This window comes from Rhinolophus hipposideros (assembly GCF_964194185.1).
Source record: "Rhinolophus hipposideros genome assembly, chromosome: 11".
Lineage (NCBI taxonomy): Eukaryota > Metazoa > Chordata > Mammalia > Chiroptera > Rhinolophidae > Rhinolophus > Rhinolophus hipposideros.
The window spans coordinates 54437865-54460061 of record NC_138057.1 but is presented as its reverse complement, the minus strand read 5'-3'; the positions used below and the strand labels follow the sequence as shown (position 1 = coordinate 54460061).

At 39.3% G+C, this 22197-nt stretch overlaps 1 protein-coding gene across 1 annotated transcript; it reads left to right on the top strand.

The window, feature by feature from the left end:
* The first annotated feature begins 6604 nt into the window (after positions 1-6604).
* On the top strand, positions 6605-21151 carry HEMGN (hemogen). The gene is made up of 5 exons (XM_081065842.1): positions 6605-6678; positions 12133-12258; positions 13962-14055; positions 18009-19030; positions 20406-21151. Exons 2-5 carry the CDS (start codon positions 12180-12182, stop codon positions 20510-20512), a joined length of 1302 nt encoding a protein of 433 aa, XP_080921968.1. The 5' UTR covers positions 6605-6678; positions 12133-12179; the 3' UTR covers positions 20513-21151.
* The last annotated feature ends 1046 nt before the right edge of the window (positions 21152-22197 follow it).

The following is a 22197-nucleotide window of genomic DNA, read 5'->3' as shown; positions in this document are numbered from 1 at the left end:
CTTTTGGGGTTAAGACATGTGGGGTAGGAGAGAAGAAGAAAGGAACACTAACCCAGACAGCTACATTTGTTGAATCCACCTTTGTAGCTGTAAAAGTAATTTGTAATAAAACGTTTTGATCTCCTGTCCACAAACATTACATAGGCCATCTTGGCTAGGCAGTCAAGAAATTGAAGTCAAGGTCTGATTTGCTTGATGCAAGATATCTTGTCATCTTACCTGTGGACCCTTACTACATTTTTCAGTCTGCCTCTTTCTCTTTTAATTTCCTGTGCCAGAAACTCTTAGAATTTCTCATACTAAGATCTACCAATTCTACCTTCTAAATCTCTCTAGAATCTGTCCCTTCCTTTAATACCCTCAGTTAATTTATTTTCTCTCCTTTCCCACCCAGCGCCCCCACTGCTATCTAAATGCTCTAAAAACCTTACCTGACCGTGACATTCTCCTTCCTAAAACCTTTCAGTGGCTCCCCATCACATCATAGAGGCCCAACTACCTTTCAAGTCTTTCCACTCCTTGATGTGTAGCACATGTTCCAGCCTCCCTGTTACCCAGAACCAAGGTCCCCTCTCATCTCTGTGCATTTGTACTTGCAGCTCCACCTGTCTGAAATACCCACCCTCCCTTTTTTCCCCCTGGGGAATTTCTACACCCTGTTAAGTTTCCATTTAAATCTCATATCCTCTGAGAAGCCTACCCTGAGCCCTCTGACAGACTTAAGGGATCCATCAGTTGTGCCCAAATACTGTGCAGGCTTTGGTCATAACACACCCTGTGTATGACACTCATGGGTCTGTTTCTCCTACTAGACTGTGAGGTCTCAAGGGCAGGCAGTACATCTGACTCATCTCTTACCCCCAGTTGAAAGCACAGGACCTGACTCATAACAAACACTTGCTAAATGCCTGTTAAATTGAGTGACAATCTGTGCCATTATGAAGTTCGACTGTGACCAAAAACGAAGACCATGAGGCTCCTCTATGTGGTGTGCTGCTGCCATGCTCCTTGGGGTTCACTCACACTGAGAGAGGCCTATGCACAAGTGGCCTGGGTAGTTGAGGATGTGGGGAAAAGCAAGAGGCCTGTTCCCACGGGAAGCCTCACTGCACACTGGCCGTTTCCCCAGCAGGCACTGCAACGGGCACAAACTTATTCCTTGTTTTTTTGTGTGTATGAAAAAACACAGGACCCCTTGGAGAACACTCTTGTAGGGATCCATCTGTAGTTAACTCTATGAAGGGAGTTACAGGCAAGAAGGAGAAACCTCTGAGTAGAATGGAGAGAGATGAAATATTGCTACTCTTACATAGCTAGTGAGGGAAAGTAGAAGCCAATGGCAACACTTTTTATGTTTTAACAAGTACACCATGCCTTATGGTTACCAAGACACTTCCATTTCTATCTTCTTCAGCTTGTAATCCACCCCATGGGGTGGGCGAGATAGAGCTGGGGTTGTTATTTATAGAGAAGGAAACTAATATCTTGACAGGTGAAATGACTTGCCCAAAGTCACATTCCGAGCAACGGCCCATAAAAATGAAGCAACTTTCCCAGGGCCATGAAGTAAGAAACAGACCTATAACACGGGGCTTACTTTAAAAGTGGCCACTGGATTTTCTTTAACACAATGTTTAAAATTAGAAACATTTTCTAGTAAATCGAGTCTGTAGAGGGCTTTCAGGCATCTCTTGGGAAATTTGACTAGATGACATTAAAGATTTCTTCCCGCTATAAAATTCTATAAAATTTAGTGTTTACTGTGTCCCAGGCTCATGTAACTCCATAAAGTATAATTATCAGCTTGCAAGTAATTTCCAAAATAAATAGCTCTCCTGCCCAGCTCAGTATCGTCTGACTTGCCAAAAAGTCTCCAGCTCATTACTTACTTATTCCATCACCTAGTCATCAATCCAGTCTTTTCACTCCTTCTGTTCCCTACAACACGGCAACTCTATTACTTGATCAATTATCTATTTCCTCTGTCAGAAATAACTAGGATTTAGAGCTAGAGGCATAATTTCTCTATAAGACTAGAAAGCAGAACTGTCATCATGTATTATTGAGATCTTAATTTAATTCCCATTAAAGGGGAATTAAATTGAATAGATTAGTGAAAGTTCACTCTATTCATCCCTCCTCAGAGATGACTAAATCCAATTGGGTGCCATATTTGGTAGTGGGATATGGGAATGGAGTTTTTACAGGTCAGGGTAGGTGTGTAATTTTCTAGAAAGGAAAGTCTGCCTTAGTTGGATGGACCAACTTATTTAAGTTTTGTCTGACAAGATTCTACCTAGCCTCCTTGCATGAGAACAAAGTATTGCACACCCAGCTGAACTGGGTAAAAACAGAAGCTAATAGCAGCTCTGTGGAAATAGATACTCTGCCTATCTTTTGATCCAAGAGTCCAGGCTCTATCCACTGCACTACATACTCTGCAGGGTGATAATTGCTCCTACTAGTTCATGTTTCCTGAGAAGTGAAGTGCAGTATCCAATTTTAACGATAAAGGCCATATCAATAATAACATGTAACATCCTATTTTTGTTTTTATCAAGAAGTCCAAGAAGTCAAGAATTATGGGTAATTCTGGGTATTGCTGGCAGTCTTTGAGGATGGCTATTCTGTTGTGTTTTAACTTCTCTCTTGATTACCAAGGACATTACGACACTTAAATGTTAGAGTAAGATGTGCTCTTGCTGATGGGGAGGGGGCTCATTACAAAGTGCTGGACCAGACCTGCCACCTTCTTTTCTTCTAGTGGAGTACCAGACTTTGCTGCATGACTCCCACACAGGTGTCTATCATGCCTGAGTCAGGCTGGTTTCCTAAAATGAGAATGCTAACAATAAAGGTTGACAATACAGAACATAAAGAAGCACAAAGGAAGTCTTTATATTCACATTGAACTTCCCCAGGATAGGAGGTCTGACAGTTAAGTCTGCGAACTTGTTACAATGATGTTGCTAAGCTTTTTTGATATCAGAGGGATTATTCATTATGAATTTGTACCAACTGGACAAACAGTTAACCAAGTTTTGGCAGTGCTGAAAAGGCTGCATGAAAAAGTTAGACAACCTGAACTTTTCGCCAACAATTCACGGATCTTGCATCACGACAATGCACCAGCTCACACGGCACTGTCTGTGAGGGAGTTTTTAGCCAGTAAACAAATAACTGTATTGGAACACCCTCCCTACTCACCTGATCTGGCCCCCAGTGACTTCTTTCTTTACCCAAAGATAAAGGAGATATTGAAAGGAAGACATTTTGATGACATTCAGGACATCAAGTTTATACGACAACAACTCTGATGGCCATTTCAGAAAAAGAGTTCCAAAATTGCTTTGAAGCATGGACTAGGTGCTGGCGTTGGTACATAGGTTCCCAAGGGGAGTACTTCAAAGGTGACCGTAGTGATATTCAGCAATGAGGTCTGTAGCACTTTTTCTAGGATGAGATCGCGAACTCAATTGTCCGACCTCGTATATGCCGGTAAAGTCAGATCTGAGCATATCCTTAGCTCCATCTGTTAAAGGTGCTCACAGCTGCTTAGGAGAATGCTAAGCAAGAAAGACATGGCCATACATTTTCTGCCTGTTAACATAAATACTTCCCTTTTCTCCCCAACCTAAAATACAACCAAAGTGTCACAAAAAAAACACACAAAAACAAACAAAAAATACCCCCCACAAAACACAAACAGGCCTAACATTTTTTGAGCAGATTGTGACAGAATATCAATCAGCTTGGTATGCAAGCAACCCCAGTGCTAACTCACCATGAGGAGACGTGGAGGGAGGGGGACCAGAGAGTGTCGGACAATTAGGGAGCAAGGCAGGCTGTCTCCAAGGGAAAGTGCTGGAGCCAAAGCTCATGGCCTAGTTGACAGGTGAGAATAGTGCAATTGCTGTTGATATCCACCTATAGTGGCAACAATTGTAGCCAGAGGCACCGCTACCTTGATTGGTTCAGGCGATGACTATTTACTGAACGTATGTATGTACTTTGTGCCAGGTGCTCTGGCAGGCATTGGGGGCTGAACCCTGTGGAAGGTTGCAATTTGTCAGCAGTGGTCCTTTTGGGCAGGGACTGATCTCGGTTATTCCATCTCTGAACTCTAAGTCCAGGAGATAGAATCTGCTGGAAGCAGGAAGTTGAAGTTTCCAAACAAACAGGACTAAAGCATCATGTTAAGTTCTAGTACATATTCTATGCCAGAGTAGGTAGCTAAAACTCCAAGGGGTAAAGAAATAGCACAAATAGAAGAGGCTAGTCTTCAACTGGAGGTGTCATTGAGAATAGCTGATATGAGGAACAGTGGCAGGCCAGGAAGTGAGTTGGGTCCTTTGCTCTGTCCCTTCTGAATTATAAACCACCCACTACAAAGGGAAGTTTGGTTTTAGGATAGATTCAGACATGATCTAGAAGTTCTGTGAAATGAAAAGAATTCACTGACGAGTTACACAGGTCTACATTTATCAAGATGTGGTGTGCATTCCACTTGGGGAAGTGCAGATAATTGTAGATGAAACAACTTGTTTTCTAATAGTTCTGTATTTATTTTAATGTGCTTTAGAAGAAATATAATTTGTCATGCCACAAACCTGTGATTTCACAGGTGATATTGTTGGTTTTCCATTTACAACGCTGTTATAAAATTTCCATTTTAAATATTTTTAGTAAAATTTATTTGAAGAAAATATAAATTATATAATAATATAGAAGATGTTATTACAAGAATATGAATGTAAACGATTGGAATGTTTGGGAAATACTTCATTAAGCCAGTTGATGAGGTAGATTGACTTGTAGACAGGAGATTTTGGAACACCAGACAGGTGAAGGGAAAATGGTAGATGTCTCAGAGAATCTGGATTCCAGTTCCAACTGCCACTAAACCTGTGTGACAGTTGCCTCTCTCTGGATCTCCATTTATTTATTCATAAAAGAACGAATGCCTTGCCTATCTTTATTATTTAGTGGTTCCATGTCACTTCTTATTATCATCAAGATTATGAACAATCATAGTAACAGCCAGTGTGTTAAGGTCTGCTGTGTGGCAGATGCTTTCCATACGTCATCATGCTTAATTCTCATTCTAGTCATGAAAGGTAAGTGCTATAATACCCATTCTATATACGAGGGAATTGAGCCTGGAAGATTTTAAGTAACTTGTCCGAGGTCACTCAGAACCTGATTTGAATGAACTTAGATATGACCCCAGAGGTCGTATTTGTTTCCTCTTAGCTTTGCTGTGTCTCAGTAAATTCCTATTCACCCTTCAAAACTATGCTCAAGATCATGTATTCCAGAAAGACTTCTTTGATCCTGTCCGTCCATCTTGGTTATATGTCGCTCCTCTGTGTTCCCTTAAATTTTCTATTATGTTGTTTTTTAACATTTGCCTTTGTATTCCCAGCACCCTGCCTAGTTTTGGTCACAGAGTAGATAGATAGTCAACTAACTGCAGAAAGAGGAAGAGCATGAGGGAGAGAGGAAAAAGGAAGAAAGGAGAGGTGATTGGAAAAGAAAATATATTGCTACCTTATTTTATTAAATATGAAAGAAGTAGAATTGAGAGGTAGGAGAGCAAGGTGGTTAAGCATATGGACTCCTAGATCCAAACCACTCAGTTTTGCCACTTAGTAGGAGTGCGACTTAGGGCACCGGCTCAATGCCCTGTGCCTCAGCTTCTTCTATAAAATAGGGATATCAATGTACTTACATTCAAGGAGGTTGTAAAGGATGCTCAAAATGAATTCTATACTAAGTGCTTAGAACAGTGCCTGGGATATGGTAAGCAGGTTGAATATTGGCTATTATTATTTCTGTGAAATTAATAAAACAAAAAAACTTAACACTATTGTAAAGTGAAAAAATATGTAACACTATTATATACGTACAGAGGCTCTTCATTTTCCTAACTCTACCTGTTGACCAATGCAGTCATTCCAAGATAGTTATGAATAAAGAGAATTATAGCCATAAGATACACAATATATCCTTATCTTTTCACTTCTACGGCAGCAGAATTAAGCACTTCACCTCTACTGTAAGAACATTTGGAAATAGTGGTATTTAAATGATCACACTGTATTATATTCTAAATTTCAGATTTACTTGTCAATCACCCTCAATTAGACTATTTCTTGAAAGAAAGGACTCCTGTTTAATTCTTCTCTATGTCTCCAATTCTTAGCAAAGGGGCTGGCAAGAGACAAATGTTCAATAAATGTTTGCTGAATGAATATTGTAGGAAAATGTGTACACATGAACAATAAAATAAAAAATGATGTGATATTTCCCATACAAGAAGCTCAGATCAAGTGTGCTTATAGCTCAGAAAGGAGAGATCACTTCTAGACAGGAAAAGGTAATAGGATGGATGGTCAGACAGTCTTGGTTTTGAGTCCCAATTCTGGCACTTATGTGCTTATGTGACTCTGGAATAATAACTTCTTTAAACAATAATTTCCTTATCAGTAAAATGGGGATTAACATTAGTTGGAAGAACTAAATAAGATAATGCATGTAAAATGTCAGGTACCCATTATGTGTTTGTAGAATGGCTAACATATCATCATCATCACAGGCTTTGTGATGGAGGCACTCACTGTCTGAAAGGACAGACGCAAGGGAAGAGCACTGAAGAGCCAGGAGGTGTGAATAAAGGTACTGTGAATGTTAGAAGAGTCAAGGCCGAGGACGGAGGGCAAGTAGCACTGTTTAATCTGAACATCGGGTATTTTTAGGAAAGTAATGTTAAAGAGTATTGGGAAGTTGGCCTTAAATGCCAGGCTGAGAAATTTAGCCTTTCTTCTGCAAGTAATACAGAGACTTTACAGGATGCTAACTAAGCAAGATAGTGACCACTTCAGAGCCAGCTATAGGGGAAATCTTCTGGCCGCACAGGATGGCTTGGGGAGGGAGAAGGGAGATGAAAGTGCATAAACCACTTAGGAAGATTGACCAATATGTCCAATGAGAGGTTGAGGCTCCCCTCTCGGCTGCTGGTGTAGGACAGGAAAAGGAATGAGCATGTAGGACCCTGGGAAGAATGAACTCATACAACTGTGTCCAACCGGATATGAGAAGCAGAGTGAGGAGGCCGAGTCAGACAATTCTGAAGGTTTATAACCAGATGATCAGGATCGCAGTACTTGTGTTCTAGCAGAAATAAAGAACAGAGGAGACTGGCTATGAGGGGGAGATAGCCTTTCTGAAGTCCGAGAACATGTTATCTGTATGCGTACAGCAACATCTGTTTTAGCAGAGACAGACTCCTTTATCCTGCATCAACAGACTGTGAGAGAGGGAAACAAGAATTATTAAGAATTTCCCACTTAGGAAAACAAAACTTGATCCCCTCTTTGAAAAGATTTCAAACTCTTTGAAAAGAAATTTAGCAAGAAAGGAATACTAAGCAAAAGAAGTGCACAATATCTTCTCTTTCTTGACTTTTCCACTGAAATGTACTCAAGGAAAATGCCCAGGTACAGCATTAGAACGCTCTAGTAATGCTATTAACACCCCCCAAGTTTATGGCACTTCTCGCTGCGCAGTGCTTTTCATTTCATAAAAAGCTCCTATGATCTCTTTTACTCTCACAGGATCACTGTGAGGTATTACTTTTTCTCCATTTTACAAGGGAAGAAACTGAGGATCAGAAAGAATTGAGTTATGTCCCCCCAAATTATACAGCCAGGACATGGTGGAGTCCCAGACTCCCTGCTGTTTTTAGTACATTCACATGGTCGTCACAGTATAACACTCTGGTGTGGAATGACAAACCAAAGTGTAGCAGGACTCTGATCTCCCTGGTTTCAGGGTGCTATCATGTTATCAATATAGCCTAAAACCACATTACTGTGGGGCACCTTTATCAGGTCCTTTTCACCCCCATGGTCAAGAGCCTTCGGGCAAAAGTTCTTGGCACTGTGCTGCTTCCTTCCCTCCCACGTCCACGCAATTCAGTCAGGCCTCTGACATGTACGACCAAGTAGTCCTCAATACTTAAACCTGCTCCAGGTGGGTCAGGAGGCAGGAAGGCAACTGTCTCCTTCAATATCTAGTTGGTGCCAGTAGGAAGAAGGCCAGACTTGGAGGCTGATGGCTCAGGTTCCAGGCTCAAACTACCAACCTAACTCTGCGACCTTAGTTACATCACTCTATACTCTGGGCACCAGAGTCTTGATCTGAAAAATGAGGATAATAATAGCTGTTCTATAAGCCTGCTGCAAGGATCCGGTGAGATACTTAGGAAAGTAGGGCCCTGTGCTGGGTTTAATTTTCTTCTGTAGCCATCTTGAACTTCTTAATGATTTTTGAGGGCGGAGCTCTGCATTTTCTTTTTGCACTGGGCCCTGCAAATGAGGTAGCTGGTCCTGTCTGTGCCCGTGGCCAAGTCATTTAACCTTGCGGGGCTCTTCAGTCTATCATGAATTACATTAAATTGTTAAGACAATCCTCAATCCTCCTTAGCAAATCCTTAGCAAAAGTTGACACAGTCGATCACTCCCTCCTTCTTGAAACATTTTTTTCCACTTGACTTCTAGGACACTAGACTTTGTTGTTTTTTCTGCTCCTTTGTTGTTTTCTCCCTAACCTATTAGCATGTCTAAAGCAAAACTCCTCCTCATCACTTGCAAGCCTGCTCCTGCCAGTCTTTCTCATTTGTTCATGGTAACTCCATCCTTCCTGTTGCTCAGACCAAAATGCTTGTCCTCGGCTTTGACTGTCTCTCACTCCATATCCAATTTGTAAGCTGCTCCAGAATCGGACCACTCCTTCACCACCATCATCACAGTTCAAGCCTTAATCATCTCTCACCTGGATTACTGCCAAACCTAACTTGTCTCCCTGCTTCCATGCCTCACCTTTGCCCAGTGGTCTGTCCTCCACACAGTTGCCAGAATAATCCTTTAAAAATATAAATCAGGTTGCATCACTCATCTGTTCGAAACCATGCCATGACTATGCATCTCAATCAGTGTTGAATTTCCCACAAGAGGTACCAAGCTACCTCTGTACACCCATCTTCTGCCACTCCCTCACCTCAGGCCATTTGTTGGTGCCTCTCTGCCTGGAATGCCATCCCAGATATCAGCTTGTCTGGCCTCTCACCTCCTTCAGTTCTACTCAACTGCCCCGCCCGAATCAGTCAAGCCTTCCCTGACCACCCGAATTAAAATAGCAACCAGCATCAACTCCTCCCCCTTATCCCCCATCCTTTCATTCCCTGCTCACTTTTCTCCAAAGCACTCATCACCATGTCATACATATCATATTTTATTTATTTGCTTATTGTTTCTCTCTCCCTATTAGAAAGTAGGCTCTGTAAGGACAGGGACTTTGTCTTCTAACTTCTATATCTCCAGCACGTAGGACAGTGTCAGTGAATGACAGAAAGTTCTGGAACAGATGATGGCATTACTATTATTAAATCACAGCTGCATCAGCCCCTCTGAGTGTACAAAGTTCTTTCACAGGCTGCGTGTCCATGAAGCTGGCCCTATATACAGGAGTGAGCACATTTCTGGGGATTTCTGTGGTCCAAGCCTCCCCTTAGACTATACTGCGGAGATAGAAAGGTGAGTGTAAGAGTTTGTAGCTTAGAGGGAGGTTTCACGTATATATGCAAATATTAATAACTCTAGAACAAGGCAGCATTTGTTAAAAATAGCCAGTTTTTAATGCTTAACATCTCACATTCTGGCAATGACTCCAGAGTTTTCTACAGAGAGAAGGGACAAGAACTATGGCTTGTGGCCATGTCTGCCCCAGACAAGTTCCTGCTCTGGCCTGCTTATCACACCCGAGACACCTTGCCTGACTTCCAATCTAGTGCGCTCCCTCCACTGGCCCTCTCCACCCAACATTGCCCCCTACTTAACTGTTAACTTTAGACCCCACCCTCTTATAATCCCTCCACATTCTGCTTCTAGATACAGGGAGCATGAGGCAGAGGTGGGATCAATTTAGGAAGCTTTCAACAGGATATAAAGAATCTAAACATTTCCTTACAATAAAGATGTATATGTCTCTCTATGAGGCTGTAGTACATAGAACTCAGGGACCATATCTGTCCATCTCTGTGGCTTGACAGCCTTGCTCAGTAGTAGGTGGTACAGAGTGACATTCAGTAAAGTTTGCTGAGTCATTGATCTGGGTGTTATAAACTGTAAGGATAATCCTATTTAAGAAGTACGTTTGCATCTTTCGTAAAGTGCCCCAGAGGTATTCTATAAGGTTATTGAGCTATCAATCTAACCAGTAAGAATTAAATCATCTCGAATAAGGGGACCAATATTTAAAATGCAAATTTAAATTATAAGACGCTACTACTTCATAATTTTCAGTTATTTTTAATTTGTATTTGATTTTTTTTAAACCCTTTATCTGAAAATCCAAACATTACCAAGAGATAAATTACAAAGCATGCCTTCCATTTCCTATAGAACTCCTTTGAATAGGACTCCCTGAACTTATCTGAATTTTTAGAGACAGAGAGAGAGAGCCTAATGAGAAAGAATGGGGAACTGAGAAACTTAAAGCGAAAACAATAGGATCTGCTCATTAAAAACCATGTTAAGTTTTGGATTGATACTTGTGTGTTTGTTATGTGTTTGAAAAACCTGCTTCTCTCATATAGTCATATCACACATACATTTTCATACCCAGGCAAGATCAAGCATCAGAAGATAGCCTCCCTTGTAATCAGTAAGAAATATTTACTGATTACATTAGTTATTGCTGCCAGCTGTAAGAAAATTTGGGACAGGTAAATCCTTACTTGGTTCTCAGTTTTTCTATATACAAAATAGGGGGAGGGACTAGATGCTTTCGGGGACCCTTCCAGTTCTAATGCCTTAAAAGTCTAGGGAAGCAGAGGTACTTATTCACATTATAAAAGATTCCTTTCAGATTTTCTGTTTCTTGAGTGCACTTAAACTATGACTTATTTTTCAAAGTTTGGTTACTATATTTTTGTTTTTAATAAATGCAGCTAACAATTAAGTAAATTCAACAAATCAGGCACATAAAATGCCTTATACGGATTATTTGATTTAGCCATCCTGATAACCCCATGAGGTACATACTGCTATTATCCCCACATTGTAGACAGGGAACTGGCTCCATGACTAACTTGCCTAAGGTCACTGAATTATGGAATGTGGCAACACTGGAATTCAAACTCTCTTCAATTTAATCTGTGATTCCAAAACATACTGTTAACTCTGCGTCTCCCAGACTGGCTGCCGACATCAGGAGCTGTTCAGTGTTCCTTCCTTAGTTGAACAACCGTGGATTTTGCCGTCACAAATGGAGTGACCAATGGGAGATGGAATGATTCCTTTGGTTTCAGCTTTATTTCTATGACATATGTGGTGATGTGTTCATTAGGACATGTCTTTTCACCTCCCCTGGATGAGAAACTGTAAATTTCACTAGTTATCTTGAGTCATTTGTGAATGATCAAGTGAGCAGAAAAGGGTTCAAATTCACTTTGAATTCCTAATTTGGTTCTTTATGTCTATTATCTAAGTCTGTAACAGCATAAACAACAAGACTTTATTTTGCAACAGATTAAGGTGAAAAAAATGCCACATGCAGAAAAACAATATAAGAGTAATTTCGCATCTTCATAGCACACTTCATAATTTTCACATTCACAAGAACTTGTGTGATGTGGGCAAATCAGGAATTATTTTTACCCACTCTGCAAATGAGGAAAGAGAGTCACAGAAAGGGCAGGTGACTGGTTCTAGGACATGGAGCTGATTAGTATTCTTTCTACAGTATGCCTCCACCATATGTAAAGTGGAATTTCAGACTCAGGCACTTCTCGTTAGACAGAACCAAATGGCTGCTGTACCAGAGACTGCCATGCTAGGCTGTGGCTGTGGGGCTCCTGTATAAAGAGCAACTGTGCTAGAGGGTGAGAACATAGCAGCAGCCATGCCCCCTACTCACACCTGTGCAGTGTGATAAAGAAAGTAGAAGTAGCCAGCAGCTGTGGCCCCACAGATAAAACTTTTAGGCGGGAAGTCAAGTGACAAGTGAAATCATGTGTGTGTATGTGTGAGTGTGTGTAACTGTTAATTGCTTTTGATATTTTTTTACAAGGTGGTGTGAGGAAGTCAGACGAAATAGCAGGAAGGTACTGCAGCAAGATGGATTTGGGAAAGGACCAATCTCATTTGATGCTCCATCAGACACCTGATCCTCATCAAGAAAAGAACCATGTTCCAGGTAAGAAATGAGACCTTAAGAGGTAGTGGCTACTGGGAAGAATTAGGGCTATGGTTATTTTTCTCTTTTTTATGGATCTGGCAAAAAAAGGGCATGATTGAGGACATTCATATAATCGTAGCTGGGAAGAATCGGGGTCGTATAACTTCCTGAGGTGACTTCTAATGCTAAGATTCTAATAAGCCAGGGAAACACAGGAAATAATAAATCATTAATAAGAAATATATTTAAATGAAAGATAGTGAAAATACTCAGTACCGGATGGTTGTGGTAAAACAAACACACCCATGTACTTCTATGGTAGCAAAAATTTGGTATAACTTTTGGGGAGACATGGCAATAGGTAGCAAGAAGTATAGTGCTTATTCCTTTGTTTCACTAATCTTACTGATTGGATCTATCCTAAAGCAGCATTTCTCAATATATTTTGCAAAATCCTAGGCCTTGAGACAGTGTTTTAAAACTTTTTTGTGCCACGGGTCCCTTTGACATTCTGATAAACCCCTAGACAACTTCTTAGAATAAATATTTTAAATACACAAAATTAAATACATAGGATTACAAAGGAGACAATTATATTATTATATAGTTGTCAAAATGAGAAATTATGTTATATTGTAATATATGCGCTTATTATATATGCGTTAAATAACAAGATCTAATGATGGATCTAATAATAGATCAAATCAAATATATCGTCTAAAATAAATATTTTAAGGTATCTGCAACAACTGTAATGTGATATAAAAAAAATCTGTAATTTCTTTTGGTGACACAGTCACATACTGCTAAAACTACCATGGTTTGGTACCTGCATTCATAATTCTGGAAAATGGAAATTTTAATTAGAGACTGGTAAAAATAAAGGTATAATTTTTCCCCATCCAAGTTCGCCATTACGAACTTTGCGATGGTCCCAGGGGTATGCTCTATCTTTTGGGGGTCCCACTGCAAATTGGTTTTCACTCCACAGGTTCTAAGAAGTTCTACATCAAAGACTCATTAACTTTTCTCAAACTTGGATGATAGCAACAGAACATTTTTTGATGATATCTTTAATATTCCAAAGAACTTGGAGAAACACCATCCTCAGAAAATAATCCAAAAGAAAAAAAAAGCTGTATGCATGAATATGACTATTATAGTTTGATCTACAATGGCAAAAAAGCAACTGGCAACAACCTAAATGTTCAATACAAGTAGAATGACTGGGTAAATGAGAATACGTCAACATGATTAAGTATCATGTAGTCACTAAAGTTATAATTATGAAGACTAGATCATGGAAAATACTTCTGATATTAGGTTAATGATAAAATTGTGGCATGCTATCATCGCAACTTGGTGTAAGGAACTAGATGAATATGAGGAATAAAATGAAAATGGGGATAATGTTAAGGATAACAGAACATGGCTGATTTTTTTCTTTTATGTTGTACAATATGTAAAAATTACTTTGAAACAATTGAATAGCTTGGTAGCACACTTACCTACAAATACTGAGCTTTTCAATTTAAAGTGTTTACTGTTTGCCCCAGGAATTCTTCGGAGATAGAGCATAAATAAAATAGAGACCTTGTCCTCAAAAAGCTGGGAGAAGAACGTAGACACCCAGCAGGGATTCGACCACCTTGCTGTAGGACTCTTGCTGATAATGCCACCATGCCTCACTGTCTCCTATAACTTTCATTTTGATCCTACAGAAGTCATTGGGCCTTGGAGTTTGCGAAACAGAGAGCAACTCAGAAAAAGAAAAGCTGAAGCACAAGAAAAGCAAACTTCACAATGGCAATTTGGGTATGATATCCTTGCAAGGGAAAAAGGAACTGATATTTATCCAGCATGTGCTATGTGCCAAGCACTGATAAGCAGTTTCACACACTGTAGTTTATCCTACAACAATCCTGTAAATCAGGAGCTCTTATCCCTAATTTACAAAAAAGGAAAACAAATATCCAATGGCTTAAATCTCCTGACTAAAGTCACATAGCTAGTAAAGTGGTGGGAACAGAATTTTATCCCTGATCTCTTTTAATTAAAGCACCAGGCAATCAAATTATACTGTAGAGAGGCTTGGTGTTCACCCACTCTGGTAACATAAACACAGAAGCATCTTATTTTGGGGAGCAGGGGACACCATTGAGGAAACCTCTGAGTTTGTTCTCCAAACTTTCTATTAGTAATCCTTATCAAATGAGTGTGATTAACTCTCCATGGAGTAAATTAAAGCATTGTGAGTGAGTGACTGGGGAGTTTGGGAGTTCCTAAATCTCCAATCCAGTCACTTGTCTGTCCTCTTAGGGAGGGAGTACAAGAACATAGTTGTAAATTAGGCAGCATCGAACTGCATCCATTTAGAATGTGACTGTGAAAACAGAGGTATTGCTTTCCTGGAGATGGAAAAGGGGAGCTCAAGGAGCCAAGGCATGCAGCATCCATCAAAACCAGGGTTTCCCCACCTTGGCACTATTGATGCTATGGGCAGCATCTTTGTGGGAAAGGCTGTCCTGTGCATTGGGGATGTTTAGCAGCATCTCTGCCTTCTAGGAATCAAAAGCACTCCCCACTCCCCTGTTGTGAAACCAAAAATGTCTCCAGACATTGCCAAATGTCTCCTGGGGCAAGTGGGGGGTGAACGGGAGGAGTGAATTCAGCCCCTGTTGAGAACCACGGATCTAAGCATTCTTCTTAAGAAAGGACATCTATCCCCATATGGACTGAGTACTGCGTGTTCTGCTACATTAGTTAGCTCACGTGTGTTGGTAAATAGGAGAACCTATAATGTTCTCCTATTTTTCAGTATAATGTGTAGGTTGTGTTGATTCATGATTTTTCCTAGTCAAATGAGCCAGAATAGTGGGAATAGAATTCAAACCATTAGCAGGAAAGGAAAAAGCCGTGAGGTTGGCTGCTGTATAGGCAGGATCCTTTTCGGCCAGCATCTGGGGCTGTTCCCCAAGAGAAGACCACCACCAGCCTTGCACAGCTTTGCACATGCAGCGGGTTGTACTTCCTCCTGTGCCCAACTTAAAGGCAGCCCTGCTGGCTCAGAATGCCACCCTTATTTGCATGATCACAGCAGCTGAAAACCTGCATTTACACTGTTGCTTTTGTGCCGGTTTTTGCTATCCCCTGAGGCAGCCTCCAGTCATGTCTGTCTGTCTGGACTACCCAAGTTATCCCCGGTATCAATAATTGTTTTTGTTAGTGTTAAAAAGTTGCATCGGGAAAAAAAAAAAAAAGTTGCATCGGTTTTGAGTCATTTGCCCAAACTATTTTTCCTCATAAGCTCTGTTACTTTTAGTGTATAATTTTGCAGAAAGTGAGGGTTTTCAGGAATGCTTATATTGTGTTTTAGCAGAAATTTCTATACTCAGGTCCTATGGCAGGTGACTCTGCTAAAGCGTATCCAGTCAGCTCCCTTAATTCCATACTCGCCAAGCAACCTTCTGATCATCACTTGGCTTCCCAATTACTTGCTACAGAGAAACAGTACATTTGTTTGTCAGCCCGGGCATTCTCTGCTGTGTGACTTGGCATTTCTCACTGTTCATTTAAAAATCGGTTTTTAGGTTTACATATCTGTCTCTTTGAGCTGGTTGCTGAGCTCTGCCCCTGATAAATGGAGCTAGCCTTAGTGTGCTGATAGAATTGGGTTTCTATGTTTGCTGGGCTGGGGGCCAAGGCTGAGGGAAGTCACTGAAGTAGATGACACCTTGGTAAGCCTCTTGGCAACTGGCTGGCCTTGCTCTGGTGACACATTTCTGTACTACTGAGGGCTGTTCTCACTACAGCATACCACACAGTGAAACCTTAGTTGTTCCAGAAAGAAACACCAGAGTGTGACTAAGAGTGCAGCTATTAAAGCCAGAATGACTAGCTTAGAAGCCCGGTTGCCCTACTTCCTAGCCATTTGATCTTGGATAAACTACTCAGCTTCTCTGGGCCTCAGTTTTGTCATCAGCAAAATGGAAATAATAATAGTATCCATTTCATAAGTTGATGTGAAGATTATATGAGTTAACAGAATAAGGAAATTACTTTAAACAGTGCCTGGCACCTAGGAAGCATTATACATGTGTTTCTTATATGAATACAAAAGTACTACTTTATATTTGGATAATTCATTCATGTAAGTTATTATATGAAATTCTTATAACAATCACAGGAGGCTGGGTAGATACTATATACTCCCTTTAATCTGTGAAGAAACCAAGGCATGGAGTGATTAAGTGACTTGCCATGATCACATAACTGATAAATTACAGAGTGCAGATTGCATTTTAGGCCACATAGATATTTTTGTATCTTTTGAAAAATAACCAGGAAAAAAAATGGAACATTATATTACTCAGATTCCCTCACATAGAGATCTACATAACAAATTATTTAGGACTGAATACTAGGGAAAAAAATTAGTGTTTCCTGAAGAATTCAGATATACATACCATCTTTTTTTAATCTGACAATAAGTACAGTATAATTTATCTTGTTACTTTGGTACTGGAGTTATACTTCAAATTGCTTAGGTGCCATACCATCATTTTAAAATTATTTTTCTTCCTATATTATTTGTAATATTTAATTTTGACTGATCTATTACATATATACTTTTTCAATACTGACTTCAAACTGGCTTTGGTGAGGCAATCTTTACATTTTTTTTCATTATGGAAAATTTCAAACATACACAAAAGTAGAATAGGGTTTACATTTTTTAAGTGTGCAAGGAACTGTGAGCACTGCACAGATATAAAAGACACTGGTTTTGTCACTAAAGAATACCTAGTTTTCTAAAAGAAATAAGGTTTCTCCAGAAATAACTACAGATTGAGGCAGCCGACGTTCCTTGCCTTCAGCATGACCCTCATAATAAATGCTACAGGAGCACTAAACAGAGAGAACATTTCTGCCCTGTGCTCTGTAAGAGAAGAAGGCTCCACGGGGCAGGTAACATGGGACAGAATGTCAATAGGTTTAGAAAAATGATGAAATGTTTATTTGTAGTACCTTTTTCTACACCCCCCGAACCCATCTGTATTAGGTTATATTTGCAGTACCTAACAATTTGTCATTGCCTGCAATTTCCATGTATATCCTTTCATCTTTTAGATCTTTAATCTGGCTATTAGTTCAGAGTAGGTATGATAGAACTGCTCGTGCCTTTCCACCAGGCTTCTTAACCTCAGTAAATGTTTTTGGCAGCACTGGACCCAGCTTACAGTATATCTCATTTGACACGTATTGTAGCTACTTAGCATTCTGCACACAGACACTGTATTAGATAAGCAAGCCATACACATCATCCACCTGCAGGAGCTATGCCTGGATCGTGGATTTAGAAACGCAACTAGATTAGTCTACCCAGGGCATAGTGGGACTAACTCACACAGACTAAACCCAAAGAGACTAGTGGATAAACCAGAATGCCAATCTGTTCATTTATAACATCAATTACATGTTTTCTGTAACCAACCTTTAAGTACATATTCTCAAACACACATACTATCCTTCCTGGTGAGCAAGGCATCAGAAACAGAAGGTACCTGAGGGACATTTCCTCTCTTGACAGTTGAGAATATCTAGCACTGCCCCCTTTATTTTACAAACAAGGAGATTGAGGCCCCGAGAGATTAAGTGACTTGTTCAAGGTCGTGCAACAAGGCAGGGAGAGACCAGGGCTGTTGTTACCAACCATTTATCTGAATTCGATAGCCCTGTCGCTCACACTAATTCTGATCTCTCCACAGAGAGAAAAAACAAAAGCGACAGAGAACAGGAAAAGGAAACCAAAGAGGCAGAAAGAGACAACAAAATACAGAACTGAAGGTGGAGCTTCGGTCACCATCAGAAGAAGAAATGTTGGAGAAAGCACTAGTACCTACGGAGAAAGAAACTGAATTACCTAGGAATGTAACTGAAGCTCTCCCGCCGGTAGCCTCCCCCCAAAGAGTTGTACCTGAGAAAAATTTCCCTGCACTAGGTCAAGAAAGCATTATACATCAGGAAAATTCTCCTGAGTACCAAGAAATAACAGTACAAAACCACCCTTCTGAGATAGGCCAACATATGGTAGAACCTAAAGTCCTCTCTCCTAAACTGTGCCAAGAAGCAGCTGTAGCCAAAGCCCTACCTTCTAAAACATCTGAAGACACAGCTGACCTAGAAGGATGTTCTCTTGAAGCATACCCCAAACCAGATGTGCCTGAAGGCTACGCTCTTGAGACATACCAAAAAGGAGCTGAGCCCAAGGAATACAATTCTGAACCAGGTCAAGGAATAGCTGAGACTGAAAGCATCCTTCCTAAAACACAACAAGAAATAGCTGTGCCTAAAGAGCATTCTACAAAAACATACCAAGAAATAGTTGAACCTCAAGACTTTTCTCAAAAAGCATATAAAGAAATTGCTGTGCCTAAAGCTCTCTCTCATAACACAATCCAAGAAACATCTGTTCCTGAAGAATATCCACCTGAAATATACCAAGGAACACCTGGGTCTGAAGACTATTCACCTGAAATATACCAAGAAGAACCTGGGCCTGAAGACTGTGCACCTGAAATAGACCAAGAAACACCCGGGCCCAAAGACTGTGTACCTGAAATATACCAAGAAACACCCGAGCCTGAAGACCTCTCTACTAAGACATATCAGAATAAGGATGTGCCTAAAGAATGCGTTCCAGAACCATGCCAAGAACTAGGTAGACCCCAAGGCCAGGATCCTGAAGCACTCCAGGAAGATGCTAAGGATGTCTATACTTTTCCTCGAGGTAGGGATTGTTTATAGGGGATAAGTCAGTGACACTGCCACTTTAATCATGTTCCCATTTGTAATTAGAGCACCAAATAGGTATGTCTCCCACAGAGTGGTGATTTATAGCCTTCTTTGACTAGGTTATCCTAGGTTATCCCCAGTTGTATCAGTGGGTATCATTAATGTCATTGGCTAGTTTTTCACTCAACCAATGTCTGTTTGGCATACTTCCAAAAGAATGAAAAGAAAATAATTGAAAATATAAGTGTGTATAATAGGTACTTGTACATACTATCCATTTTGGGAGGCTTTAGCCGGTGAAGAGAAATGAACCCAATATAGGATGAATTATGTGTAAAAATTTTTAAAAGATAATTAAGTTTAGATTTATAAGAAAACTTAATGACTAAAGTTTTTCTTGAAAATTAAAATTTCCTGGCTAACTAAAGGCACGTAAATTCATGGTTTAAGGTACCAAGGGATATACAAAGGTGTAAAATACGATCACTGTTACTAGGGAACACATTTTTGCAGGATTTATCAAGTTTACCGAGAACCCTTTTATTTCAATGTTTGTTCCCGAAAAGCTTTCTCCTAAGCATAGAATTTTGAAAATAATGTGATCTTTCTTCAATTTGACTTGCCTCAGGGACATACCTGAGAACCTCGATTGTCTTTGTGCAACACTGTGGGCAGTACTCTTAAGAAAATGCACTATCAGACCATAGTTTTCCCCTGGGAATTGTTTTCTAAAGAAATCTCTTTATTTGCTCTTTCTCCTAAAAGATAAGTGCAACAAAAACATAAGGTTAGTAGGGTTCCGAGTAATAGTTTAACAATCTTTGACTATCTACTAGGTTAAAAAAAAAAATTAATTGTTTAAATTTCCACTTTTTTGATGACTAATGCTACTTGGCATCTTTTCTTGAGTATGAATTTGCATTTTTTCTTTTGAAAATTGCCTGTTTGAGTCCTTATTCCACTTTAAATTTGGGATAACTATCTTTTTTGATTGAGTAAAAAAATCTCTTAAATAGTTACTAAACCTTTACCTACATATATGTTGTAAATATTTTCCCAGTTGTTGTTTGTGGTTTAACTTTGTTTATAGTGGGTTTTGTCATATATGACAAAATTTTAATTTTAGTTTTTAGTTATTCAACCTGTCAATCTTTTCCTTAATGGTTTCTGGTCTGTGTTCTGCTTAGAAAGGCCTTTATAATCCTAAGATTACAACATTAATGTTATTTTAATATTTAAATCTTTAATTCTTCTGAAATTTGTTTTTAAGCAAGGTGTGAGATAGAGGGTTTTTTTTCTCTCCAAATGGATGATCAATTGTCCCAATACAATTTATTGAATCTATTTTCATATTTTATTTGATTTTACAGAAGTGAAAGAAAAACCCAAAGCACAAGAACCAGAGATGCCGGCAATTCTAAATGTTCCTCAAGAGAGTCACCCAGAAAATGATGTCTATAGTTACGTTTTGTTTTAACAATGCTCAATCATCATAGTTGTCCAACAAAATACACATCTTAATATATTACTGTGTGATTGTCTCAAAATATTGTAGAAATCTCTACAATCTTCATTAATATTTTAATAGTGTTTTTTTCCGTGTATAGACCATGTCGGGAAGAGAGAACTAATGTGTTTTTTAAGGCTCTACCATGTAGAAAATATCCTGCTAGTGTGTGTGTGTGTGTGTGTGTGTGTGTGTGCGCGCGCGCGCGTGAGCACATGTATATTGGGGTAAAAAACAGTGGTGGGAAGAGACAAAAAATGGAAAAAGGGGCGGGCTGAATAATTTTTCTCCCTAAGAACAAACATTTCTTTGATTAACTATTAAGAGCAGAAAAATTAGTAAGTTTGAACACTTAAAACTTGGGGGAATATATATGTTTTCTTGTAACATTTGTTCAATTATTAATGTAACAATAGCATCAAAATTTTATTCAGGCTTTAGTTGACTTTTTTAGTTAATTTTAACAATGCTTTTCATTCTGGAACTTTTTCAAAAATATTTTGGAGTGTTGAATGTAGTTTACTTGTGTATTTGAGTTTTGATTTTTGATTTTTACTTTTTATATATTGTATTTGTGCAAAATGTATATTAAATCATTATTACATGCTTAACTGTGTGGACCACATCATGGTGAGCATTTTGAGGGTTAGAAGACCTATAACACATAGTCTTTCCCCACCAGGGGTTTAATTTAGTCTCACGGGAAAATGAAACAGAAAACAAATAATTACAAAAGAAAATAGTAAATTCTAGTGCCGCGTGAATAATAGATATAATAGAGAGAACACTCACTATTTTGTTGGAGGGGGCTGAAAAAAATTACACACGAGTGGAGCCTTGAAAGATGGAAAAGATTTGTATTACAGGTGAGGATAACTGCATTATTGTATGTGACATAGAGAGGGGTGAATTCAAGATGTTCAAGATGTTCAGTTAATTCAGGGCCCATGTGGAATAGGCTAGTAGGTTAAAAATTTTATATTATTAGAGCGTACAGAATTTTGCATACTTAACTAAGAAATGTATTACTTGTTAGGGAATGGAGAGCTAAGTAAGACTTGAACAATGAAGTGGCAATTTTAGTATTTTAGGAATATTTATCTGGTGATAATGGTAAGGATTAATTGAAAATGAGAAGAGACTGGGGACAGGAGTAGGAACCATTCTGGGTGAGAAGTGTCTGAACATCTCCCCTAGTATTTCTTTTTTTGGAGGAGTGTTGTTTTCAGTTTTATTTATGTTGTTACAATGGACTCAAAGTAAAGGAGACTTTTACAAATAAAGGTTTGGGTCAGCAAGGGCACAATTGTGCAAGTTCTCTGTATTGGTATTGTGTTAGGTACTAGGCTACAGTGAAGAACAAGATAGGATCCCAGTCTCTCAAGCATTTATGGTGTAAAACAGTGGTTCTCAACCCTCACGGTATATTAGAACCACTGGGAAAGATTTCAAAATTACAGATGCCCAGACACCTCCTTGGGGATTCTATTCACCTGTATAGGGTGATCCAGACATAGGTATATTTCTTTTCAAGTTACTTTTGCTCTAAATAATTTTTGAGCAATAATTTTAGAATTATGGAAAAGTTGTAAAGATAGTACAGGTATTCCTGTGTATCTCTCACCCAGTTTACCCGAATGTTAACATCTTACATA